The 26,114-nt window shown below is 43.0% G+C and overlaps 1 protein-coding gene across 1 annotated transcript in view; it reads right to left on the bottom strand.

Moving 5' to 3' along the window:
* Positions 1-17,916: 17,916 nt before the first annotated feature.
* DKK2 (dickkopf WNT signaling pathway inhibitor 2) overlaps positions 17,917-26,114 on the bottom strand; it is a 94,012-nt gene continuing 85,814 nt past the window's right edge. Inside the window, exons 3-4 of the mRNA XM_061584523.1 lie at positions 25,710-25,859; positions 17,917-21,451 (exon numbers count right to left, since the gene is read on the bottom strand). Of these exons, the coding sequence (XP_061440507.1) occupies positions 21,201-21,451; positions 25,710-25,859 (401 nt within the window). The 3' untranslated portion in view covers positions 17,917-21,200. The remainder of the gene's footprint in view (positions 21,452-25,709; positions 25,860-26,114) is intronic.

Below are 26,114 nucleotides of genomic sequence, written 5' to 3'. Positions count from 1 at the left end.
GTATAGTTTAAATAAATAGGGGATAAAATACACCCCTGTCTCGCACCCTTTCCGATGGGGAACCAATCGGTTTCTCCATATTCTGTCCTTACAGCAGCCTCTTGTGCAGAGTATAGGTTGCGCATCAGGACAATCACATGCTGTGGCACCCCCATTTCTTTTAAAGCATTCCATAGTTTTTCATGATTTACAGAATCAAAGGCTTGGCTATAATCTATAAAGCACAGGGTGATTTTCTTCTGAAATTCCTTGCTCCGTTCCATTATCCAATGTATGTTTGCGATATGATTTCTGTTGCCTCTTCCCTTTCTAAATCCAGCTTGGACGTCTGGAATTTCTCGCTCCATATATGGCAAGAACCTTTGTTGTAGAAACTTGAGCATTACTTTACTTGCATGGGATATTAAGGCAATAGTTCAATAATTCCTGCATTCCCTCGGATCCCCTTTCTTTGGAATTGGGATGTATATGGAACGCTTCTAGTCTGTGGGCCATTGTTTAGTTTTCCATATTTCTTGACAGATTTTAGTCAAAATTTGGACAGATTCAGTCTCAGTAGCTTGTAGCAACTCTATTGGTATGCCATCTGTTCCTGGTGATTTGTTTCTTCCAAGTATTTTAAGAGCAGCTTCCACCTCACATTCTAAAATTTCTGGTTCTTCATCATACGGTTCCTCTGTGAATGAATCTCTCATCCTGGCATCTCTTTTATAGAGTTCTTCAGTGTATTGCTTCCATCTTCCTTTTATTTCATCTTGGTCATTCAGTGTGTTCCCCTGTTGATTATTCAACATCCCTACTCTTGGTTTAAATTTCCCTTTCATTTCTCTAATTTTTTGGAATAGGGCTCTTGTTCTACCCTTTTTGTTGTCCTCTTCTATTTCTATACAGTAACTATTGTAATTTGTCCCTACGTACTAGTCGCTGTATTATTGCATTTAGGGTTCTGACTGTGTTTCTATCTCCCATATATTTTATCTCCCATATATTCCCATATATTGGATGCAAATGTCATCCCATTCTGTCCAAAAATAAAAAAGTTGGTTACTTTTAAAACAATATTCCAAGACCTATTTGCCTGGACTTTTAGCAGGCTTTATCTACCCTGAAGGGGCTAAAATACCTGTAAATTTCATCCAATACTGTCAGACTAAGAGAAAGTTGTAGTTATTTTTAAATTCCCTCAAAATAGTAACTTGGGAGACACACAGCTTTGAATTTTCTGAATTGGGATTCGATTTTGGATCCAAGCCTCCAAATTAGCCTGAACCAAATCAAACTGTTTTTCAAAGTGCCAAATTGGGTTGCAAACCAAATATTGTGGTTTGTGCACATCCCTAATAGAAATGGTTTCAAAAAGGGAGTTATCCATCAAAACAACTCATGTCCTCCTCCCCTTGACTACAAAATTTTGAAGCTCAGTTGTGGTGTTTTATATTACTCTGCTAGCCAGTTTGAGTTCCCATGTTGTTACTAAGATCTGCAAAAACTTAGTAATAAAGTTGTTGCCTTCTCTAGCTGTTCCAGCAACTATCCCGTTTTTGGACAACATCTTTCTTTGTTCCATAACACTTTTAAAGTTAATGGGAAATGTGTAGAGCTACACATTAAAACCATTACTGTTCCTGCCATTTGTTTATCCATTGTGGCTTAAAAATATGATCCCTTTGTACTGAGATTGCTTTCTCTTTCTGGAGAATCTGCATGCAGCCCGCAGTTCTATACAATGGAACAGTGAGCTTGTATTTGGTAACAGAAATGTTTGTTTCCAGATGGCCTTTGTAAATAAGTAATTGAGAGTCATGCAGTGGAGTTAAACTCTCCGAACAACAGTGAAACGTCAGAACAGGATGAATAAGCTGTAATGAATCTGTAATGAGAAAGTGTACTCTCCACATGCTCAGAGGAGCTTTTTCTCACATATTCCAGGACTCAGCCTTAGTACTGGAAGCTGATTCCACAGTTTATCCCTGGGGAGCCCCAACACAAATAAAGCCATGGAAAGGGCATTGTTTCCACCCTCCCCCACCCTGCTATTTGGTGTGTTTTTCTTTCTTTTTGTTCATGGGAGATATGTGTGTGCCTATGAATCCCATAGTTTGTAGCTGAAAGGAAACAACGCATGGGCACCTTTCTCCTGAGCGGGGCCCAAACCGCATATAACATGGAAGATGTTGCTCTGTGTTTTTTAAAGATTGAAAGCAGCTATGCAGCACGGAGGGGAAGATAAATGAGTCAAGGGCAGTGGTGCTGGAAAAGGTCTATTTACTCTTTTCCACTCTGACATTTTCCCAGCCACCCCTGCCAAGCTGCTTAAGAAAAATAACTCAAATAATACAAGTAACTGTCTTTTTTTTATGTTGAGGGCCACTTCTCCTTTGGAGTAATCTGTTAGGGGGGCACATGCCAGTGGTGGGAGGGGCCAGAGAGACCCCAAACTCTTTCTTAAGATCATCACCACCCCATCCTCTTCCTCAGGCAGTAGAAGGGTTGGCCACTAGCCAGGTATGTGAAAGACTGCAACCATAGGTCATACACCTGTGACTTCTGCTCCCCCCCTTTCTTCAAGGGTGCCCGGAGCCCCCAACCAGAAATCACCCATAAAATTCAAAAGTGTTTTCGTCACCCAGCAGGGGAAGGACCAGCTGCAGAAGCGAAATGAACCAACGGTGTGCATGCAGCTAACAGCCATTGTGCACTCTGAGCAACTTGCCCCTCCTCTGGCAGACCTTTTCTCCCTGGCCAGCATGGACATTATTTTATTTTAAAACATTTTTATGCTGTCTTTCATGAGTAATACCAGGGTGGTTCACAACAACACAAAACAATCCCAATACAACCAGTGTGTTAAAATACAATGAAATACATCACGGCCGATGCTACCAAGACTCAGTGCCGGCAACCTATGAATGCAGTGAACAGCCAATGAAGGGGCAGAATGACCAGTCCCCCCTCCAACAGCTGGCTCAGTTTCTGTGCTGTCTTGTGGAGGGAGGTTCTTCCCTTCCTTCCCAGCCAGCACAGAAACACAATGAGCCGGCAGAGGAGAAAGAGAGAGAATGATCCACTCCTCATAATACAGCTAATACCATGGAAGACAGAAAAAAAATTCAAAGGGACCTTGATAGGCTGGAGCACTGGACTGAAAACAACAGAATGAAATTGAACAGGGATAAATGCAAAGTTCTACTCCAAGGATAAAGAAACCAAATGCACAGTTATAAGATGGGAGATACTTGGCTCAGCAATACGACATGTGAGAAGGATCTTGGAATTGTCGTTGATCACAAGCTGAATGTGAGCCAACAGTGCGATGTGGCTGCAAAAAAGGCAAATGCTATATTAGGCTGCATTAACAGAAGTATAGTTTCCAAATCACATGAAGTATTAGTTCCCCTCTATTCGGCACTGGGGCCTCATCTTGAGTACTGTGTCCAGTTCTGGTCTCCGCACTTCAAGAAGAATGCAGACAAACTGGAACAGGTTCAGAGGAGGGCGACAAGGATGATCAGGGGACTGGAAACAAAGTCCTCTGAGGAGAGACTGAAAGAACTGGGCATGTTTAGCCTGGAGAAGAGAAGACTGAGGGGAGATATGATAGCACTCTTCAAGTACATGAAAGGTTGCTACACAGAGGAGGGCCAGGATCTCTTCGTGATCATCCCAGAGTGTAGGACACGGAATAATGGGCTCAAGTTGCAGGAAGCCAGATTTTGACTGAACATCAGGAAAATCTTCCTCTGTTAGAGCCATGTGACAATGGAATCAATTACCTAGAGAGGTAGAGGGCTCTCCGCCACTGGAGGCATTCAAGAGGCAGCTGGACAGCCATCTGTTGGGAATGCTTTGATTTGGATTCCTGCATTGAGCAGGGGGTTGGACCAACTCTACTATTCTATGATTCTATGGTTCCTCTGTCAGCCTGCTGAATTTCTATGCTGCTTGCACAGGAGGCAAATCTGTGCAACCAGCATTAGAAAACAGAGGGCTGGTGGCAAAAGATACTGTGGGCTGCATAAAATGAGGTCATGGGTCCTAACTTCCTTATCCTTGCACTAGACTTAGAAAGTACTGTGCTGGCTGGCGAGAAAATTAATCTTGTCAGGAAAAGTCATTTGTGCATTAAACCTGGGGGGTGGCCAACCTTTTTGGCCCTTCATTAACCCTCTAGGGCAGCCTTTCCCAACTAGTGGGCCACCAGATATTGTTGGACCACAACTCCCATCAGCCTCAGCCAGCATTGCCAATGGTCAGGAAAGATGGGAATTGTGGTCCAACAACATCTGGTGGCCCACTAGTTGGGAAAGGCTGCTCTAGGGGCTGCATGCCAGTGATGGGTGTCCCCAAAAGTGGCCATGGACACCCCACATTCTCACATTCACATACACAGGATGCAAAACATGCAGATCAGCTAAGGAGGAAGGTTATTGCCTCTTCCTTCTCATGAAATGGTTGATCTGATGACCAGTGATTTGCACCCTCCATTAGGAAACAGAGCTAGGTAGAGATGTTTAAATTGCTCTGTCCATCTCAGTGCTTTGTCCACTAACAAATGCATATTTTTACTTGTTGTTGTTATGTTACTTGTTGGGTGTACCGCCCACCTTGCTGCCCAACGGCTTCCCTAGCTGAGCTGGCTGAGATAGTCTCGGAGGTATTGTTGAGGTCCCCCAGACTTGTAGTACTGGGGGATTTCAACATCCATGCCGAGGCTGTCTTGCTCGGGGCGGCTCAGGACTTCATGGCCTCCATGACAACCATGGGGCTGTCTCAAATTGTTACTGGCCCGACACATGTATCAGGACATACTCTTGATTTGATCTTCGCCACTGGTCATGGAGATGGTGATCTGAGGGTGGGGTATTTTTCATCTACTCCATTGTCATGGACAGATCACCGCTTGCTGAGTTTTAGACTCACAACAGCCCTTTCCCTCTGCAGAGGTGGGGGACCTATTAAGTTGGTCCGCTCCCGGAGGCTTATGGATCCTGTAGCTTTCCAGAGGGCTCTGGGAGTTTTTCTGGCTGATAGCACTGGTGCTCTGTCGAGGCCATGGTTGACCTGTGGAATACGGAGATGACCTGGGCCATCGACATGATCGCTCCCGCGCGCCCCCTTCGGTGCAGAACTCATACAGCACTGTGGTATACCCCGGAGCTGAGAGTGATGAAGCAAGAGAGAAGGAGGCTAGAGTGCAGATGGAGGTGAACTCCTGATGGATGTAATCATTCCTTGGTAAGTGCTTCCACTAAGTTGTACATAAAAGCGGTTAGGGCGGCGAAAAAGTCTTATTTTGCTACCACCATTAGATCATCTCTTTGCCGCCCAGCGGAGCTTTTTAGGGTGGTACGAGGGCTTCTACATTCTGGCCCTCATGATACTAAGGAAACATCGGAAGCCCGCTGCAACGAATTTGCAGAGCACTTCCAGGACAAGATTGTATGCATCCATTGGGACTTAGACTCTGATGTTATGACAGATGAATCCATTGAAGTGTCCAGAGCGCGGCCTTGTCCTTTATTATTGGATGAATTTCAGTTGGTGCAGCTCGAGGAAGTGGACAAGGTGCTTGGAATGGTGCGGGCGACCACGTCTGCTCTGGACCCCTGCCCATCTTGGCTGGTGAAGACTGGCAGGGCTGTAACCACCGGCTGGGCCAAGGAGGTAATAAATGCCTCCTTGAGAGAGGGCGTAGTCCCTGGTAGTCTCAAGGAGGCAGTAGTAAGACCTCTTTTAAAGAAACCTTCTTTGGACCCAGATGTGTTGAACAACTATAGACCGGTGGCGAATGTCCCTTTTTTGGGCAAGGTTTTGGAGCGGGTGGTCGCTGGCCAGCTCCAGGCGCTCTTGGATGAAACCGATTATCTGGATCCATTTCAATCCGGTTTTAGGTCCGGTTTTGGCACTGAAACAGCCTTGGTCGCCCTGTATGATGACCTTTGTCGGGAGAGGGACAGGGGGAGTGTGACTCTGTTGATTCTCCTTGATCTCTCAGCGGCGTTTGATACCATCCACCATGGTATCCTTCTGGGGAGGCTCGCGGAGTTGGGAGTTGGGGGCACTGCTTGGCAGTGGCTCCGCTCCTACTTAGCGGATCGTCGCCAGAAGGTAGTGCTTGGGGAACATTGCTCGACACCCTGGACTCTCCATTGTGGAGTCCCTCAGGGGTCGGTTTTGTCCCCTATGCTCTTTAACATCTACATGCAGCCTCTGGGTGCGGTCATGAGGAGTTTTGGAGTGCGTTGCCATCAGTACGCTGATGACACGCAGCTCTACTTCTCCTTTTCACCTTCTTCAGGTGAGGCTGTTGATGTGCTGAACCGTTGCCTGACCGCGATAATGGACTGGATGAGAGCTAATAAACTGAAACTCAATCCAGACAAGACTGAGAGACACTGTTTGTGAGCTCTTTCCCTGCCCAGATGGTGGATGTTTCTCCTGTTCTCGATGGGGTTACACTCCCCTTGAAGGAACAGGTTCGTAGTTTGGGGGTCCTTTTTGACCCTTCCTTGTCGCTTGAGGCTCAAGTGGCCTCGGTGGCACGGAATGCGTTCTACCATCTTCGCTTAGTAGCCCAACTACGCCCCTATCTGGACAGTGATGATCTCGCCTCAGTTGTTCACGCTCTGGTAACTTCTAGACTGGATTACTGTAATGCGCTCTACGTTGGGCTGCCCTTGAAGACTGTTCGGAAACTTCAGCTAGTGCAAAATGCGGCAGCCAGGTTGTTGACGAGGACCAATTGGTCCGCGCATATAACACCTGTCCTGGCTCGCTTGCACTGGCTACCTATTTGTTTCCAAGCCAGATTCAAGGTGCTGGTTTTGACCTATAAAGCCTTACACGGTGTGGGACCGCAATACCTTGTGGAACGCCTCTCCCGCTATGAACCTACCCGTTCACTTCGTTCAGTATCTAAGGCCCTCCTCCGGGTACCAACTCACCAGGATGCCCGGAGGATTGTTACTAGATCTAGGGCCTTTTCTGTGGTGGCCCCCGAACTGTGGAACAGCTTACCGGAGGAGATACACCTGGCGCCTACGGTTCTTTCTTTTAGGTGCCAGGTTAAGACCTGGCTATACTCCCAGGCATTTTAATGTTCAATGTTTTTATGTTTAATGTTTTAGTTTAATTTTGTTGCTTTTGTTACTGATTTTATTCTAATATTGTATTTTAATTGTGTTTTGTACACCGCCCAGAGAGCTATTAGCTATGGGCGGTTTAGAAATGAAATAAATAAATAAATAAATAAATGTGCCTTCTAGTTGATCACAACTTATGGCGACCCTATGAATCAGCAACCTCCAAGAGCATCTGTCATGAACCACCCTGTTCAGATCTTGTAAGTTCAGATCTGTGGCTTCCTTTCTGGAATCAATCCATCTCTTGTATGGCCTTCCTCTTTTTCTACTCCCCTTCTGTTTTCCCCAGCATTATTATCTTTTCTAATGAATCATGTCTTCTCATTATGTGTCCAAAGTATGATAACCTCAGTTTCATCATTTTAGTTTCTTGTGACAGTTCTGGTTTAATTTGTTCTAAAGGTAAAGGTGTCCCCGCACTTATAGTGTGAGTTGTTTTTTATTTATTTATTTATTTTATTTTTATTAATTATATTTCTATACCGCCCAATAGCCGTAGCTCTCTGGGCGGTGCACAACATAAAAACATCCAATATACAAGTAAAAACATATATCAACAACTTAAAAACAATATACCAAAAGTAGTAGAACATAAATTAAACATATAAACAACTACAACACAAGCCTAAAAATATTAAAAACGTATTAAATCAGTTAAAAGTATTAAGATGTTAAGATGTTAAGTAATTAAGATTACTAAAATATTAAGAGCGTAAGTGCAAATGTAGGTGTTACAATAGATGTTAAAAATGTTGTTAAAATGTTGTTAAAAAGCCTGGGAGAACAAAAAGGTTTTTACCTGGCGCCGGAAGGACAGCAATGTTGGCGCCAGGCGTACCTCATCAGGGAGAGAATTCCATAGTTCGGGGGCCACCACAGAGAAAGCCCGTTTTCTTGTTGTCACCTTCCGGGCTTCTCTCTGGGTGGGCCCCCGAAGGAGGCCCTTCGATGTTGAACGCAGAGTACGAGTAGGTTCATATCGGGAGAGGCGTTCCACCAGGTATTGTGGTCCCAAGCCGTGTAAGGCTTTATAAGTCAAAACCAGCACTTTGGATTGAGCCCGGAAGCATATAGGCAGCCAGTGCAAGCGAGCCAGAATCGGAGTTTCCGACTCTTAGGGTTACGTCTTGCGACATTTACAAGGCAAATCGTATATATGGGGTGGGTTTGCCAGTTCCTTCCCCGGCCTTTCTTTACCCTCCAGCGTATGCCGGGTACTCATTTTACCGACCACGGACAGATGGAAGGCTGAGTGGACCTCGACCCCTTTTACTGGAGATTCGACTTCCTCCTTCCGTTGGAATCGAACTCTGGCCGTGAGCAGAGCTTCAGCTGCATTACTGCCACTTAGTCAATTATTCGTCTTTTTCGCAGTCCATGGTATGCGCAAAGCTCTCCTCCAACACCACATTTCAAATGAGTTGATTTTTCTCTTATCCACTTTTTTCTCTGTCCAACTTTCACATCCATACATAGAAATCGGGAATGCTGTCGTCTGAATGATCCTAACTTTAGTGTTCACTGATAATCTTTGGATTAGAGGTCCTTTTCTAGTTCTCTCATAGCTGCCCTCCCCAGTCCTAGCCTTCTTCTGATTTCTTGACTATTGTCTCCAGTTTGGTTAATGACTGTGCCAAGGTATGTCCTCGTTGTCAACTGTAAAGTTACATAAATCTTCTGTTGTCATTACTTTATTTATTTATTATTTTTACTACCACGGCCAAATTTAGCGGGTTCTTGGGAGGGGGGCAGAAAAAATTAATTGGAGGGCTGCAACAGGCTCCCAAAGAAGAAGTTAACGCTCCCCCCCCACTTGAAATCAATGTCTGCTGGATACAAGGAAACAAATTGAGGGTGGGGTAGGAGAGATCACCCTGGAGAGTTGGGACACAGAGGCATGAAGAATGAAGGGCAGGGGTCATAGAATGAGGGAGAAGAAAAGAACTTGAGAGCAGAAACTGTCAGGGGTCTTTGATATTCAAAGTGCCTCTCCTGTGAAATACAATTCATTACAATTTTGCTTTAGCAGCAGCAGACTTTGATCAGCAAGCTCTTCTTCCTTTGAAGAGTGAGAAGGAACAACAGTGAGAATTAAAAATGGAAGTTGTGTGTAGTGTGTTGGGTGTTTTCAAAAAAAACCAAAGTTTCTTTGGTTCTCTGTATGTTTCTGATGATCTTCTGGGCATATTACTTACATGGTGCAACAAGGGCATTTGTAAAGCCTCAATAGCTCTCTGTTTGTCAATGAACAAAACGAACTCATAATGGGTCTTCCATGTGAGTAGCCTTTAAGTAGCTTAGAAAGTTGAATTCCTTCATATGCATAATAAAGTTGTGAAGGAGGAAAATGGGCTTAAAGCCTGGGAGCTGAGACGTTACAATAAATATACTAAGGTATGCACCAACCATAAGATTCAGTTTGGACCCCAATTTGGTCCATTGGCTGCTTTTGTCTGTTGTTTCTGAGGTTCCCTAATTTGGTTCGGGTTCCAAGTCTACTATGGAAAAAAGGAGGTTTCATTTCCACCTGTCACTTCACAGTTGAAAAATAAAATACTGTCCACTGCCCGGGTCACCTCCGTATTCCAGAGATTGACCAGGGCTTCGGCAGTATTGCCAGCCATGCTGGGAATATCCCCCAGAGCATTCAGGAAGCCTTCTGGATCCATGAGTCTCCGAGGGCAGACCATCTTAATTGGCCCTTCACCCCTGCGAAGGTTACTGGGGGCACAAAGTCTAAACCTTGTCAGGTGGTGATCTGTTCATGACAATGGAGACACTAAGAACCCCTCCACCCTCAGATCACCTTCTTCCTGTCCCGAACAGAACACAAGGTCAAGTGTGTGTCCTGCCACATGCATTGGTCCAGATGATATTAGAGACAGCCCCATGGTTGTCATGGCAGTCATGAAGTCCTGAGCTGGACCTGTGAGTCTAACCTTGGCATGTATGTTGAAATCACCCAGGACCATCAACCTGGGGAACTGCAACACCAACGCGGAGACCAGCTCCACCAGTTCAGGGAGGGAGACTGTCGGGCAGCAGGGTGGATGGTAGACCAACAGATACCAACTCTGTCTCCCTGACCCAATGCCAGGCACACACACTCACAGCTGGAGGTATTAGGGACAGGGTACCTGACCAAATTTCAGAAGCACAGCTGCAGTGGTTTTCAAGCAGTTTTCAGGTGGATAAAACAGGAACCACTTAAATTCTTCTGGTGGTTTGTGGCAATTGGCCTGAAAACAGCAGACATGAGAGTGGTGCCCTTAAGAAACATGCAAAAGAGACAAATAGGTCTAGGGGTTTTTGTGCTGCTCACCTTCGAAGAGGTCACAAGAGGCACAAGAGGTCACAAGAGGCAGTGATGGCTACTGACTTGGATAGCTTTAAAAATTAGACAAATCCTAATCTTCTTCAAATTCTAAGGCTATCAGTGGCTACTGGCCATGATGGCTGTGCTTTGCCACGAAAGTCTGATACAATATGCTTCTGAAAACCAGTTGCCAGTAGCCACATGAAGGGAGAGTGCTCTTGCACTCAGATACTTCTTGAGGGCTTCCCATGGGCATCTGGTTGGCTACTGTGAGAACAGGATGCTGGACTAGATGGACCATTGGCCAGATCCAGCAGGCTCTTCTTATGTCTTATGGGGGCAGGGGCAGAACTAAAAGGTGTAGTTTTGTTTCTAAGCACCAATTCAATGCCATTAGGCAGGTGCCCCTAGAACCGGTGTGGGGAACCTTTGGCCTATGTTGCTGAAATAAAATTCCCATCTGCCCCAGTAAGCATGGCCAATGCCAGGGAAAATGGGGATTGTAGTTCAGCAAAATCTGTAAGGCCATGCCTGCCCTAGATGTTACAGTACACAAAGCACAGTGTATTGATTTGAGAAGTAGGCTGGTGTGGGCATTGGAAACTTCCATCTCATGGGCCCATACTTTCCTCATTCCAAATCCTCCATATTCACCTGTTTGAGCTGCTTCTTGGAGTGGGGAGCCTACTTGCATATTTATTTATTTATTTGAGGTATTTTTAATCTGCCCTTAAAAGCTGAGAGTGCGGGGACTCCTTATTCCCACTCCGCCCTGCATGTGGCTTGCTCTTCCTGACTGACTTTTCTGACTGTGACTCTTCCCCAAGCAGAAAGGGCACAACGAGGATGTTGACCCTTCCCCATCAGCTGCTTCCTGCAATGCAGGCAGATGGCATAGCTGGTGTCTGCTGCCAACTTAAAGTGATCCCAGACATATAATCAATCAGCTTTGTGGGTTCTTGAGTATGGGGTCCCACAGGGATTGGTTCTGACTCCCATGTTTAACATCCACATGAAACCACTGGGGAGTTTGGAGTGTATTGTCATCAGTATGCTGATGACATGCAGCTCTAGTTTTCCTTTTCGTCTTTTGCAGGTGAGGTAGTGGATGTGCTGGATCAGAGCTTGATTGCAATCATGGACTGATGAGGCCAATAAACCAAAGCATATCCACACAAGACTGAGATGCTCTTAGTGGGTGGTTCCTCTGACCGGCTGAGTGATGTGCAGCCTTCTCTAGGTGGGGTCAAACCCTCTTTGAAAGAGTGGGTTCATAATTTGGGAGTTCTTCTGCATCTATTGCTGTCACTTGAGGCACGGGTGACAGTGACATGAGTGCCTTCCATCAGCTTAGGCTGGTGGCCCAAGTACGACACTATCTGGACAGGGATAACTTGGCTACAGTAACCTATGCTCTGGTAACCTATGCTCTGGTTGGGCCATTGCAGTGAGCTTTACTTAGGGCTGCTTTTGATAATGACACTAATAGGCAAAAAGCTTTGCGGTTTAAGAATGTACCTATAGCCCACAGATATTTCTATCAAGCTTTAAAAAGCAGGGAATTGGGCAGCTATAGTGAATGCATCAGGGGAGCAGGAGACCTGACCTCCTGTCTGAGATATTGTACTGCCCTACCAATTGATCAAAATGCAAACACAATTTGGGTTGGTCTTTCACAGTCTAATCCACTTGCTGTGTAGCTTGGAAGAATTTGGTAACATGTGCCTCTCAGCATATGGTGAGAACACCTGCACTTGGCTGACTTGCTCTTCTCCTAAAGATACAGGATCAGTCTCAGGCCCTGAACCTGGCAACCCTACCTCCCACCCAAATTTAAAACAAAGCTGTCCCTGGCCACATCCACACTAGGCCTCTATTACACTTTGGACAATCATTTATGTATGTATGTATGTATGTATGTATTGTATTGTATTGTATTTATATACCGCCCCATAGCCGAAGCTCTCTGGGCAGTTTACAATAACTAAAAACATTAAAAACAAATATACAAATTTAAAAACACATATTTTAAAAACAATTTAAAACACAATTTAAAACAATTTATCATGGCTTCTCTCAAAGCCATGGCTCAAAGCCAATCATGGCTTCTCTCAAAGAATGCTGGGAAATGTAGTTAGTGGAGGGTGCTGAGAGTTGCTAGGAGACGCCCTGTCCCTCTCACAGACCTTCAATCAGAGTGGCTGACTGTGAAACCATTCTCTCAGGGGAATAGGAATCTCCTCTCAGCACCCTTCACAAACTACACTTCCCAGGATTCTTTGAGGGAAGCCATGGCATTTTTTTAACTTTTAAACTGCAGAAGATGAAGGTCAGAGTATGGGGCAAGGTCAGTATTAGGATTACAGGTACTCTGGGAATATGGCTGATTTTTAATGAATTTCAACAGATTATGAGAACTCTCAGGAAAAAAAGTCCAAAAGGGCTCTGGAGGTTTTTTTTCTCTCTTTTTAGATTGTGAACTTTCGATTCTCTCTGACTGTTTTGTGTATCGCCATTAAAATTGAGAGGGTTGTTAAGCAAGCGTTTCTGAGTTAAGGACTATAAGTTTGGTAAGGTTTTATTTTGAAATGGGCTATGGGAAGGATCAGAATGGCATAGGGGTATTTTCAATTTAACATTGCGGAATGTGAAAAATCCCCGCTGGCTATAGTACACTGCCTGCTTATAGACTTCCAGGTCCAGTTCAAAGTGCTGGATTTTATAGAACTTTATAGGTCATAACCCAATATCTTCTGGAATACCTCTCCCAATATGAACATACCAGGGCCCTTCAATCTTCTTCTGAGGCCCTTTTCCAGGTCCCTCCTCTGAGGGAGCCTTGGAGGGTGATGACTAAGGGAGAGGGCCTATTCAGTTGTAGCTCTCTGTCTGTGGAATGTTCTCCCCAGCAAGTTCTGCCTGGCGCCTTCATTGACATCTTTTCAGTATCAGGTAAAGACTTTCCTCCCAGGCTTTTGATAGACTATGATGACGTTGTTTTGTTACTAGTGTACTGCCAAAGCTTCCTACTTCTGTTTTTACATAAAAGAGTGTTGTAAATATGCTGTAAATCACTTGGAGACCTTTGGGTAACAAGCGACTAATACATCTAATAAATCATCGTTATCATCATTATCTTTTATAGCAGGCATGGCGGCCCATTGTACTCTAACTCCTTTCATCACTAACTATTCACCATGCTGGCTGGGGCTGATGGCAGTTAACAATAGCCTGTAGGACACAGATTCTCTATCTTGCTTTATAGATCATGCACTGGATCCTCACTCCTGGAAATGGAAGAAAACTGCAAGTTCGTGGCTGTTTCAGAAGTCAATTTGTATTAACTTTTAATTATTTCTTGTCAGTTTGATGCCATTTTCTCAGCCTTCTCCAGAGGACAAGCCACAGGAAATTGACACAGAGCATTCAGAGGGAGTGAAAGCAACAGAACGGGGCTGTGCAACCCAGCCCCATTCATGCTTACTTAAAATAAAACCCAGTTATACTAAGTTACATTATTTGCTACTTACACCAAATATATGTGCATAGAATTGAAGCCTTTCTGTGCAATCTTATACATGCTTATACATCAAAAGGAAGCCCTAGCAGTTCAATGGGACTTATGTCCAACTAAGTGTATATAGGATTTCAAGTTCAGTCACGGTTGTATTAGTATTGGTTCTGCAATCCTGTTATAACTGTAGTCCCACTGACCATAGAAGGACTTACTTCAGAGTAAATATGCATATAATCTGCCTGTAAATTTTAGATTTACAGAGAGAACAAGACTGGCTGCCTGAAGTAATTTAAACAAGCCCTGGGCTCCTACTAGGAGAAAGGGAGGGATATATATCTAATAAATAAATAAAATAAATAAAGGATACTTTTCAGACAGTGGTTTAGGATCAGTTCTCACATTACAAAAATAATCTAGGAAGGTGTACAAATCCCCATATATACATCACCAGGTTTTACATGTTTATAAAGAGCTGTGCACACATGTAGTAATTAACGTGTGTATGATTGTCACATGTGATAATCTACATATGGGATTTGTGCAATTTCCTGCACAGAAATAACTTTTCACATAACATTTTCATAATGTTTGGGAGAGTTATTATTCACAACATACTTTGTGTTTGGATAGAAAATATATTAACCACTTGAGGGCTAATAGTCTGTTGTAATGATTACAGGAACCCAAGACTTCTGTTTTCTCTGCAAAAGGGTATAAGTTCAAATGTTTAAGTTAAATATTTTCATTTAAAATTGTGTTTTATGGACTATATTTCAGGGCAAGAGCCAAAATATCAAAGTGGAGGGGGGGACTTGATATCTCTTCTAAATGTTCTGTGCAGTTAATCTGATTCCAACTGAAACAAAATACATCAGGTCTGTGACAAAATTTGAACTGTGGCCCTCCTAATCTGAAAATGAGTGGAGGCTGGAGACATATTGCTGAAAACATATTTATTTATGAAAATATTTCTATACGGCCTTTCAGCCTTTCCCCAAGATGGCTCACAAAAGTCAGTTTAAAAAGTATATGAGTAAAGCAACTGGAACAAAGAACCCAGATAAAAATCAACAACCAGAAAAATCAACAAAAAGGGAGAAAGAAATGAAGAACACTGATTTTGTCACCACACCCAAATGCCAATAAAGAGTGGGTTAACGGGGACTCTCCTAGAACACAGTTTCACAGTCTGGGTGCCACAACTGAAAAGGTCCTGTCCCACATCCCAGCCAGCTAACCTCCCAGTCTCAATAGGATACAGAGTACTGCCTCTAATAATGTTGTGTTGGGTGATCATAGTCATGTTGGAGAAGACAATTCTTCAAACAGCCTGGTCCCAAACAGTTTCGGGCATTATACAGGTAAGGACTCACACGTTCAGTTGTGGCTGGAAATGAACTGGTAGCCAAGCAGATTGAACAGTATCAGGGTAACATACTCTGAAAAACAGGCCCCAGACAAACCCTATCCTGACTTCTATATTTGATATACATTGGTTGCACTGCAGAGTTCATTGCTCAACATGCAGCTGCCTTGTAATAACTTATACCTCATCTCCATCATGTAGTTGCTGGAAAATAAAAATCAGTTTTTATTGGGTGGGGGGACAACCTTTTCTGTGTCAAATTATATTTGTTTTTAATGTTTTGGAGTGTTTTTATGAATACACAGGTTTTAACAAACGTGGGGTTCAGTATGAGGGAGGTTGGATGGTTACTGACATAAACCAAAGGTAAGGTTTAATGATCTGATTGTGAGTTGTTGGAAGAGTGCAGTCTGTGGTCTAAATCCTGAACTCCTCCCACTGGGTCTTCCCCTTGTGGCATCAAGCTGGAAACAAACAAGGCCTCTTGTCCCAGAATCAGATGCATTCTATATGGCAATACTGGGAGGTGTAGAGATAAGAATGATTGTTTGTACACATATTTTGCACATATATTTTGCACATACCGCTTAGAGTTTTATTACACTGCTTAGAGTTTCATTTAAATATGAGCGGTATATAAATGGTCTAAATAAAATAAATAAATAAATAATATTTCCCTGACCTTGATGTTAAAACATGCTTAAAATCCATAAATGGAGCCCAAGGGCACACTAAGAAAGAAATGGTAAACAATATGTGATGCTTGCTTTTTTGCAATGGAAGTGGTTTTATCTGAAAAGAAGGCAATGTTGGGGAATTAACAACAGCAATAGGAAGGGTATTTGTCCAATCTACTGACAGGAATAATATACAAGCAGTGCAAGCGTCACATTTTTAACAGCTTTTGGCCTACATGGAAAAAGCTCAGCTTGTTCACCATCTGGGTCTTCAGGTGCCTTTAGATGTATATATAATTCGAATAGTGAGCCTGCTATGGGAATGTGCTCACCCTATTTTGATCACCCTTTTGATCAAAAGGACTATTTGGTCCTCAAATGCAAAGATTTATCACTGAACACTAATGTCAGGATCATTCAGACCATGGTATTCCCGATCTCTGTGTATGGATGTGAAAGTTGGACAGTGAAAAAAGCGGATAAGAGAAAAATCAACTCATTTGAAATGTGGTGCTGGAGGAGAGCTTTGCGGATACCATGGACTGCGAAAAAGACAAATAATTGTGTGTTAGAACAAACTAAACCAGAACTATCACTAGAAGCTAAAATGATGAAACTGAGGTGATCATACTTTGGACACATGAGAAGACATCATTCATTAGAAAAGATAATAATACTAGGAAAAACAGAAGGGAGTAGAAAAAGAGGAAGGCCAAACAAGAGATGGATTGATTCCAAAAAGGAAGCCACAGACCTGAATGTACAAGATCTGAACAGGGTGGTTCATGACAGATGCTCTTGGAGGTCACTGATTCATAGGGTCGCCATAAGTCGTAGTCGACTTGGAGGCACATAACAACAACATTTTGATCAGACATCCAGATTTCTTCCATGGATCAAGCTCATTGTTGTTTCTGTTTGCATATGAGTAGGGATGAAAGGATCTGTCCATTGTGGTTCTCTCTGTTTCTCATTTTCCCAATCTTTAATTCAGTTCTCCACACTGCTGCAGCAATTTGTGATTTTTTTTAAAAAAAATTCTCATGAAAATTCTTCAGCATTTTAGTATGCATTTCTCCTAATAAACTTATTTTTGTATGCAGTTTTGACTAACGTTCACACTTTTGCAAGCAATTTCACCAAATAATGCATTTTATGTCATTTTCACTATATATGTATTTTTATGCGCACTTTCCCCTAATAGATGCATTTTTGTAAACATTGGTTTGCAAATTGCTAAGGATGGCTGTATTTCTCACATTGTTTCAGAAAGTGTGAATTTAATAGATTTGGCTCTAAATGCGAACTGAATCAAATTTATCCCCAATCCCAACATATAAGAGGGACTCACATTGTGTGATGATTTACCTATATACTCACAAAGCAGTTTCAGCTAACAGAGTGGGGGATGTCAGAGACAGAGCTTTTAAAAATAAGTGTATATGATTGACTTGGGGCATTTCCAAGTCTCCCCCCACCTCCTTTAAGTTCCCGATTGTGGAAAATTAAAAGGGAAATGTGAAAAAACTTGGAAAATGCTTTTGCAAGTCTCCCCCTCCTTTAAGTCCCCAATCATGGAGACTTCAGCATAGTGCAAGGGATTTTGACAGGTGCAGTGCAACATATCCGAATGAATGCAACAGAATGCTTCTTTCAAGCCTAATTTCAACATGGGAAGAAGACCCTGTGGGCACCAGGGAGGCCTCAGGTGCTACACTGGTGACCCCTGCTAGAAGGAAATGGGCAAAGAATACAAAGACAAAAAGTGGAAAAGGAACATTTTAATATATTTCATCTTATAATACATTTCTTTCTAAATTACAAAGTCAACAAGTTGCAAGTATAGTTTGCTACAAAGCTTTCTGTACGAAATATCTTCTATAAGAAAATACATCTCATTAAACGTTTCCTGTAAATAAATTACTTCAAATGCTAGATCTTGCAGGAAAATAATGGGAAGGGCATGCAGAAGCCATCAGATAACGCTTAAATGAGTGGGAGATTTACTTTGTATGTCTTAGCTGTGCTGTGGGACATGGAGTCCTTCCTGTAGTCTCACAGAGGCAAAAGGATTTCAGATATGTACTTTCATCCCTAAAGGGTGGTCAGAAATGAAAATGTCCTATTGAAACGATGCACTTTTCCAGCTTTAGTCCTGTTTTCATTGCACTAGAGCAGTGGTTCCCAAACCTTTTCTTCCTAATGGACCACTTAAATATTTCTGAGGGGCTTGGTAGACCAGTTGATAATATTTCTGTCTGTTGTAGCAATTGCAATGTGCTGTGCGAAGTGCTGTGATTTTTATTTTAATTTTTTTACAGAGATGCCGTGGACAACCTGATTGAAGCTCACAGACCACTGGTGGTCCATGAACCACAGTTTGGGAACCCCTGCATTAGGTCAGTGGTAGGGAAACTGTGGTCATAGCATAGAATAGTAGAGTTGGAAGGGGCCTATAAGGCCATCAAGTCCAACCCCCTGCTCAATGCAGTTCCAGATGTTGTAGTTGGAAGGAGTGGGGAGGAAACTGGGGCCCTCCAGCCCAAGCCATCATGGCCAATGGTCAGAACTAATCCATGCTATAGTCCAACAACATCTGGAGGATCACAGGTTTTCCACTCCTGCACTAAAGTAAACTAATTACAGCTTCCTGTACTTAATCTCTTAAGATCCAGTGAGATCCAGAATCAAGCCTTTGCTTTTTAAAGTTTAAACAGGTCCTCTGTATAATACTGTTATTTAGAAAAATGTGATTATCATAGACAATGCATCAGACCTAATATTGAAATCAGTTTGCTTTTGCTCTCAGGTTCTGATATGTTGTTATCAATGGGCAAACTACATTTTGCATACTAATGCTAGATATGAAGACTTGTTTTTCATTGAAAAACACAACTAGGAAGCTGAAATTTTGAATGAAGTTATGTCTGTGTGTGTATAGAGAGAAGTCAGTTAATCATTTCCTCACTACTGTTTTCTCACTCAAAAGTTGCCCCGAGTTGCTGGCCCTCTAAACATTGTTGGATTTAACTTCCATCAGTCCCAGCCAGCATGACCAATGGTCAGGGATGAGGAGAGTTATAGTCCAACAGCATCAAGAGGGTCATAGATTCCCCAACCCTGCGCAAGATCATGTATATTGTCCTAAAGTTGTTGAACATTGTGTATTGGTGTTGATACTGAGGCCTGAGATCAAAGGGCTGGAATGAGAAAATATATGCACTATGCTCTTAAACTATTTCATTGTCATAGCTTTCTCTGAATTCCATCAAAGACTACTGAAGTGGAGACTAAATAATTCTCAGCATCCTCACTAAATTACACTTAGTGAAGAGGCCATGACAATTGGATTGGATCAAAGCCAGTTTCCATTTGTAGTGCAGGCAAATGCCCCTAGATAGATTTTAGGCACCTTCCAACCCTGTGGTTTGATAATAACATGATAAACCATTCTCCTTATTTTCAGATATATGTGAATTACTTTTTTTAAAAAATAGAGATAGAGAAAATGTAGCACAAGGCTTGTGTTTACTGAGAGATTTTGATTTACAGATATTAGTTACAAATAGACCATAATTTTCATGACACACTGTCATAAGGCGGCTTCAGAAAGCCAGGAAAATATGGCTTGTGGAAAGCATGTTAGCCACAGAACCCATTTTTGTTAGACCGCTTCAGATGCTTCATGTCCACATGGATATGATCACACTGTGGTTGCAAATGGCACATTGTAGCAGGAAAAACGCAGTCTGAATTCGCCCATAGAGTAGCATTTTGTTAAAGGAACTCTATTCTCTCCTCCAGTCAACCACATTGCCCGTAGAGTGTTCCTACCCCTTTATTTCTTCAAGGCTTAGACTTACACAAATACCACATTTGAAAAATAAGTGAGTATAGTAAGAGAAAATGCAAGAGTGCTAGGAGGGGGATGGGAAACGATCGAACAGAAGTCATCATTCATTTCTTGTCAGTCCATTAATACTGCTGTGGTGATAGCGAACACTGTTATCCACTACAGTTGATAGGAATCCAGTAGCAGGTGATACTATCCACATTCCAAACATTTGCCAGTCAGAGTTGTTATATTTTATTGTGTGATATCATTTCTTAATCACAGATCATGTCTCCATGTCCACCTTGTTTTCTTTTCATTTTTTTCCTCTTGCTGCTGGCATATGACACTTCCGTTTTAGTGTCTCCAAACCGCAGAACATCTGCATTGAATATCCTGTTGATGCTGTTATCTAGTAGTCAATGGATACTGGAGACCTCCTCTAGAGGCAAGGCTGAAAAAGAGTTCACAATACAACCCTCAATTCCCCAATATTTATAACTAGCAGCTCAGCATACCATTCTATTCAGGATGCATTCATGGACAGTTTGCTTTTATCTGTTAGCCTCATGTGTGCTAGCCGTAAACGGAGACAAACAGAAGCCAGTGGGTATGGTAAATTAAGATGAAATCACTAGAGTATTGTAGTCCAAAAGCTTATCGATACAGGAAACGAGACCATCATCCCTGCTTCATTGCCTCTGTTCAAGGCAACTTCTGGTGTGGGTGTGTGAAATCACTATACAAGTGAGATTTTCTCATTTGCTCTGCAGCCCACCAGATATAAAACGTGTTTGGCAGGAGAACATTTCTTATTCCAGTGAAAGCCTTGAATTGTTAAAGGGTAATGTTAAAAGGCAAAGACATACACAGTAACTTTTCCCTTGGCCTCTCATAGCTTCAATTTAGTAAGATTTGTTGTTGTTGTTGTTCAGTATCCAAGAAGATGTTGATAGAAATGTCTTTTGGCAAAGCACTGCTTTGTGTTGTAAATATGTCATATAGCACTACTGTACAATCATGTTTGTGTGGGGATCCTAACCACAACTAATGTGGAGAAGTCACAAGGCCATACACAGAGCATGGGTTAAATGTCAAATGTCATTGGTAGTGTGCTTTTCCACACGTTTGGCAGCATTGGCAGAATGACACCAAGACACAAATGAAAAGGCCAGCTGCCATCATATTCACCTCCAGGGCAGAAATATAATTTTAAGATGAGATGATGCCTCTTCCCACCACAATGGACACGTGGACCATTTGGTTCTTATTTACAGTCCTTGCAACCATGTTGCAATGTGTACAGTATGCTGGATCTTCACCCCCTGTTAACGACAGTCTCCCAGTCCATCAGATTTTCTGGCACACATGAAGCCTTGCTTTTGAAGAGTAGGTGGCATCTTTCCAGATTTTGCAGGACAGCCCTTTGGCACAGTCGCACCTCTGGAAAATCTCCAAGCCATGGGATCCTTTCTTGCGCTGTTTGGTGCACACTTCCCCCTGGTGCAAGACCGGCTTACAAATTTTGGTCCAGAAATGGCGAGCACAACAAAAGCCCTCGGTGCAGTCAGAGGACCTTAAGCAGGAGTCTCCTTCGTGGCCTATAGGAAACAACTACAATAGTTAATACACAGAGAAGAGCACAGAGAGGAATTAAGCATCAGCTTTCTAAATAAATTGCAATAAATATAATCTGGTGGCATAATACCGTTGAGAGAGGGAAGGAATCTGCGGCACAAATGGGACGTGCTGCAAAATGTTGCATTGTATCCTCACCCACTAATAGGAATATATTATCAACATGCATGTTTGTTTGCATCTTTCAGCCACATTCTTTCCCTGTAGACCAGCAGTGCATATTTTTAGCAATTTCATATTGTTGGGTGCTAAGTGATTTTTTGCCCATATTCCACAGCCATCTGTCTCTCTTCATTTTGTATTTTTGTACACCTATGAGCAGCGGCGTCACTAGCGGGAGTGCGGGGGGGTGCGGACCTCCGGTGCGTGCCCTCCCAGGGGCATGGACGAGGTGGCTGGGCTTGAGGCCAGCCACCCCATCCATGCCCCTGGGAGGGCGTGCGCTGGAGGGGCACCCAGCCAGAGAAGGCCTGGGAACGCCAGCGTGCCCCGCCGACACTGCTCCCGGTCTCGCCTGCCACTCTCCTGCCTCCGAGGAGTTGGAGCAGCCTTGCCGGGCAATGGCATGGGGTGGGGCGGCTCTGGCTGTCACCCCACTCATGGTGACACCCGGGTGCGGGCCGCACCCTCCGCACCCCAGTAGTGACGCCTCTGCCTATGAGACAGTTATATGGCATTTGCACCATTTTTGCTGAATCTTTTTTCATTTGTTGGTGCATTTGCAGTAGAGATAGCCATGTACAAAAAATCTTTTTGGCTGCTGGTCTATTTTAAAGAATTTTTCATCAATTTATTTCCCCATTTTTATAAATTTTTCTTTCTCTAAGCTAGTGTTATTTTATATATTAAGCTTTTGATATGGTTTTGACATTAATGTGTATAGTGGAATAGATATTTTACCTTCACTTTAATTTTTCCTTCTTACGTATTTTAGATTCTGGAAAAGATGTGCCAGTATCTTGTATATTCATTTCTATTCATTTTCATTTTTGTTGTATGCATCTCTATGTGCAGTTTTAGTTTCACTTTGTAGTGTATTCTGTCCCAGTTGTCCCTCTCCCTTCCCCCCCATTTATTAGAATTTTGAGCCAGTGTCTAGTACAGTGTCTAGCACAGAGCATGGCTGGTGAGGGGGTCTGGACTGGTGAGAGTCCTGAAGGCAAGATAAGCAGCAGAGACTGGTGGCTTCAGGGCAGTGAATCTGCTTTTGATTTTAGTCTAGAATTTCAAGGAGCTGTCTAAGGTGCTGAAAGCTGAAACCAGCTTGGATAGCTCCTTGAAAGTTCAGACTAAAACCCGGAATGGATTCACTGCCTCACTGACATCAGGGCCACCAATCTCCACTACAGACAGAAATGCCTAGAGGGCTGCATGTGTTCCCTGTTCCTGAGGCCCTGGGCTAGACTAATCCATTAAAACATTTAATTTACTAAAAAAAAAGTGGGCAGAAAAAAAGTATTTATTCAAGCTGCCCTCTTACAGGAGGCAGTTCACCCATCCGCTCACATAGGATGGAAACCCACTTCTAAAATAATCCTTGCTACGATGCATGTGTGTATTCTCTAAAAACAAAATACACATGCATCTTGCTATGCTTATTAGCCATATTGAGGTTTAAATTGATGGAGTTATAGACACACATGATTAATTAACTAAAATGTTGAAGCCCTAGTGCCTTGTAAATCTTGTGTATATGATATCTTGGAAATGCAGGTGCGCCTTATAGAAGTAGAAGGGACAAGATTTTACACTCTATCAGATCTTATGCGTGATACCAAGATTTGATCGCATGTAGATGTGTGCAGGACTTAGAGCAGAAACCCAGACAGGTATACTCAAAATCACAGTCTTCAGTGGGCCTTACTCTCTAGGCAGTGTTTTTAAGATTGCAACCGAGTAGCATAATCTTATTTATCTTTACTAATAAGTAGGTCACACTATCTTCAGTCGGGCCTATCCAGGTAAGAGTGCCTAGGATTGCAGCTTTTGACCATTGAAAAAAGACCTATCAGCTACTGCTTTAATTCTTTCCACTCATTCTTTGAAACTCATGTATGAATGTATTTAGTACTTTCACTATATATGGCCCTCTGGTTAATTTGGTATGTTAGATGCTACTGCTGTTTATTTTTATTTATTTATTTATTATTACATTTATATCCCACTTTTCCTCCAAGTTGGTCAAGGCTGTGTACATGGTTCTCTTCCCTCTCCAACAACCCTGTGAGGTAGGTTAGGCTGAGAGACTGTGACTGGCCCAAGGTCACCCAGCGAGCTTCATGGCTGAGTCGGGATTTGAACCCTGGTCTCCCAGGTCCTAGCCCCAACACTCTAATCACTGCATCACACTGGCTCTCCATAAACATGAATCCAAGAGACATTGAATGTACACCACAACACCCAGATGTCTTTTCAGTTAATTTTAATATGTTATAACCCACCCTGAGCATTGTTTTTACAATGGAAAGGTGGAATATGAAGAGTCTAACTGGGGTCTGCTAATATCAATAGGTTTACTGTGAACGGACTACCTCTGAAAACAACCAAAATACTCTTAAATAAAAACCCATTGCCTTGAAAAGAGACTCCCTAAATGTGGGGAGAGTCCTTCTTTCAAATCTGGTGACCACACACAGTTAGGATATATGTCTGCAGCAACACTACTTGGGCTGTTCCCAAGTTGTCACTATGTTGCTTGGTGTGGGTTTCTCTTTATGCACCCAAGAGGCACATGACAACTGTGTCATTTGATCCTTTCAAGCAATGTGCTGCATGACTTTTCCATAATAAATACATTTACTGAAAAGGAGGAGTGGGAGCATGCTGTTTTAACTCTACAAAGGACACAGAGAAACAGAATGAAAACGGGGAAATGGGAAGAGGAGGAACAATTTCTGAATACAGTGATTAGTAATCCTGGTAATCTCAGTACAAAGATGACCATTCCCTAAATCTCAATCTAACAATTTAAAACCATCCTAGAATAAAAAGACCTTTGTGGTTTCAATCCAGAGAAAGTTACTTGTGCATAGGTTCATTGAAATCAGTGTGAAAAGTTGAGTCATTACTAACCTGAGTCCCATTAATTTCAGTGGGGCCTAAACTTGACAAATTTGTTTGGGATCCAACCCAAATAGGTATTACTTATTAGTGTTCATTATTAAGGCATTGCGTATATATAACATGCACCCCAACCCTATGCATGTTTCCTAGGAAATAAGTCTTACTGAACTAAATGGGAATTATTCCTAATGAAGTGTACATACAGTTGCAGCCTTAGGCTCAATGCTAAGCACATGTATTAGGGACTACAACTTCTCAGTAAACATTTTATTTTTTAAAGTATTTGTACACCACCTTTCAGGCATGAACAGCTGGTGGGGAGGGGTGGCATTGCAAACATGGCCTCCCAGCACCAGCGTAGCTGCTACTTATTGGGACAGTGCAGGGTAATGCAGGGCACACTGACAGAGCCAATCTGGTGCCCCAGTCTTGTTGCTGCCCTGCCCCCACACCATCCTGATATAAAACTCTGCTGCTGGGAGGCAAGGTCAGTGAGACCAACTCTCCCTACTAGCCATTCCAGCTTTCAGGGCTATACAGCCCTCTTGTTCTTAATGACTCAGAGGATATTGTTAATTAGATGGCATACAAAAGATAGAACTATCTAAATAATATTGTTGACAGCATAACATTGCACCTTGTTACTGGAAGTTCACATGACTTCAGTGGCACAGAGTGTCTTTTTCCAGCCTCAGTTGATTTGCCAGCTATGGCCATTCCTGGACAGGAGCTGCCCAGCCACAGTGATCCATGTTCTAGTAAATGTCTGTTTAGACTACAAGTGGGCCGCGCTTATATGGCAGGTTCCATTCCAGACCCCCGCCATAAAGCGGAAATCGCCGTAAAGCGGAATCCCATTGAGTATAATGGGGCGCGTCGTGCAAAAATGATGCCAAAATGCTGCAAAAGCACAAAAGCGGCTTTAAAATGGGGAATGAAAGCCCCCGCATTAGCAGAACGCCGGGAAGTGAAGCGCTGGTAAACGGGGCCCTACAGTACTGCAATGTGCTCTGTGTGGGGCTACCCTTGAAGACAGTCCAGAGGCTGCAGCCTCTAGGATTTGTTGGGTTTGACATCAAATGACTGCATAGATCATCATCCTTATGCCTTTCCAGAAGGCTATCTCATCCAGACAGTATATGGACAGTATGATCCTACCTTTTATGTGTGTCAGCTTGGACTGTCCTTTCCCTAGATTCTGCCAGCCCAAGTCCTTGGTAGGATAGTGATTATTTTTCTTGTTGCGAGGAACCTCTAGGGCTGGGATGTGGGGTGTGAGAATGCTCTCAGTCACTGGTATACAAATACCTAGATCGATGAATAGAATGAGTTAGAATGGAGACCAATATGACAGAGGATAGTTGTCATAGGATGACACCAGAGAGTCTATTTGTTGAAAGACAGCAAGTATTTTGTATTAGTGGTAGCCATCATGGTGCCTTCCAGAAGTCGTGAACTACATATCCTATCAGTCCTGACCATTGGCCATGCTGGCTAGAGCTGTTGGGAGTTGTAGTCTGAAACATCTGGAGGGCACCATGTTGGCAACCCCTGGTTTAGTAG

This window comes from Rhineura floridana, chromosome 9, assembly GCF_030035675.1.
Source record: "Rhineura floridana isolate rRhiFlo1 chromosome 9, rRhiFlo1.hap2, whole genome shotgun sequence".
In the NCBI taxonomy this organism is placed as follows: Eukaryota; Metazoa; Chordata; class Lepidosauria; order Squamata; family Rhineuridae; genus Rhineura; species Rhineura floridana.
This window is presented reverse-complemented; position numbering and strand designations above follow the sequence as displayed.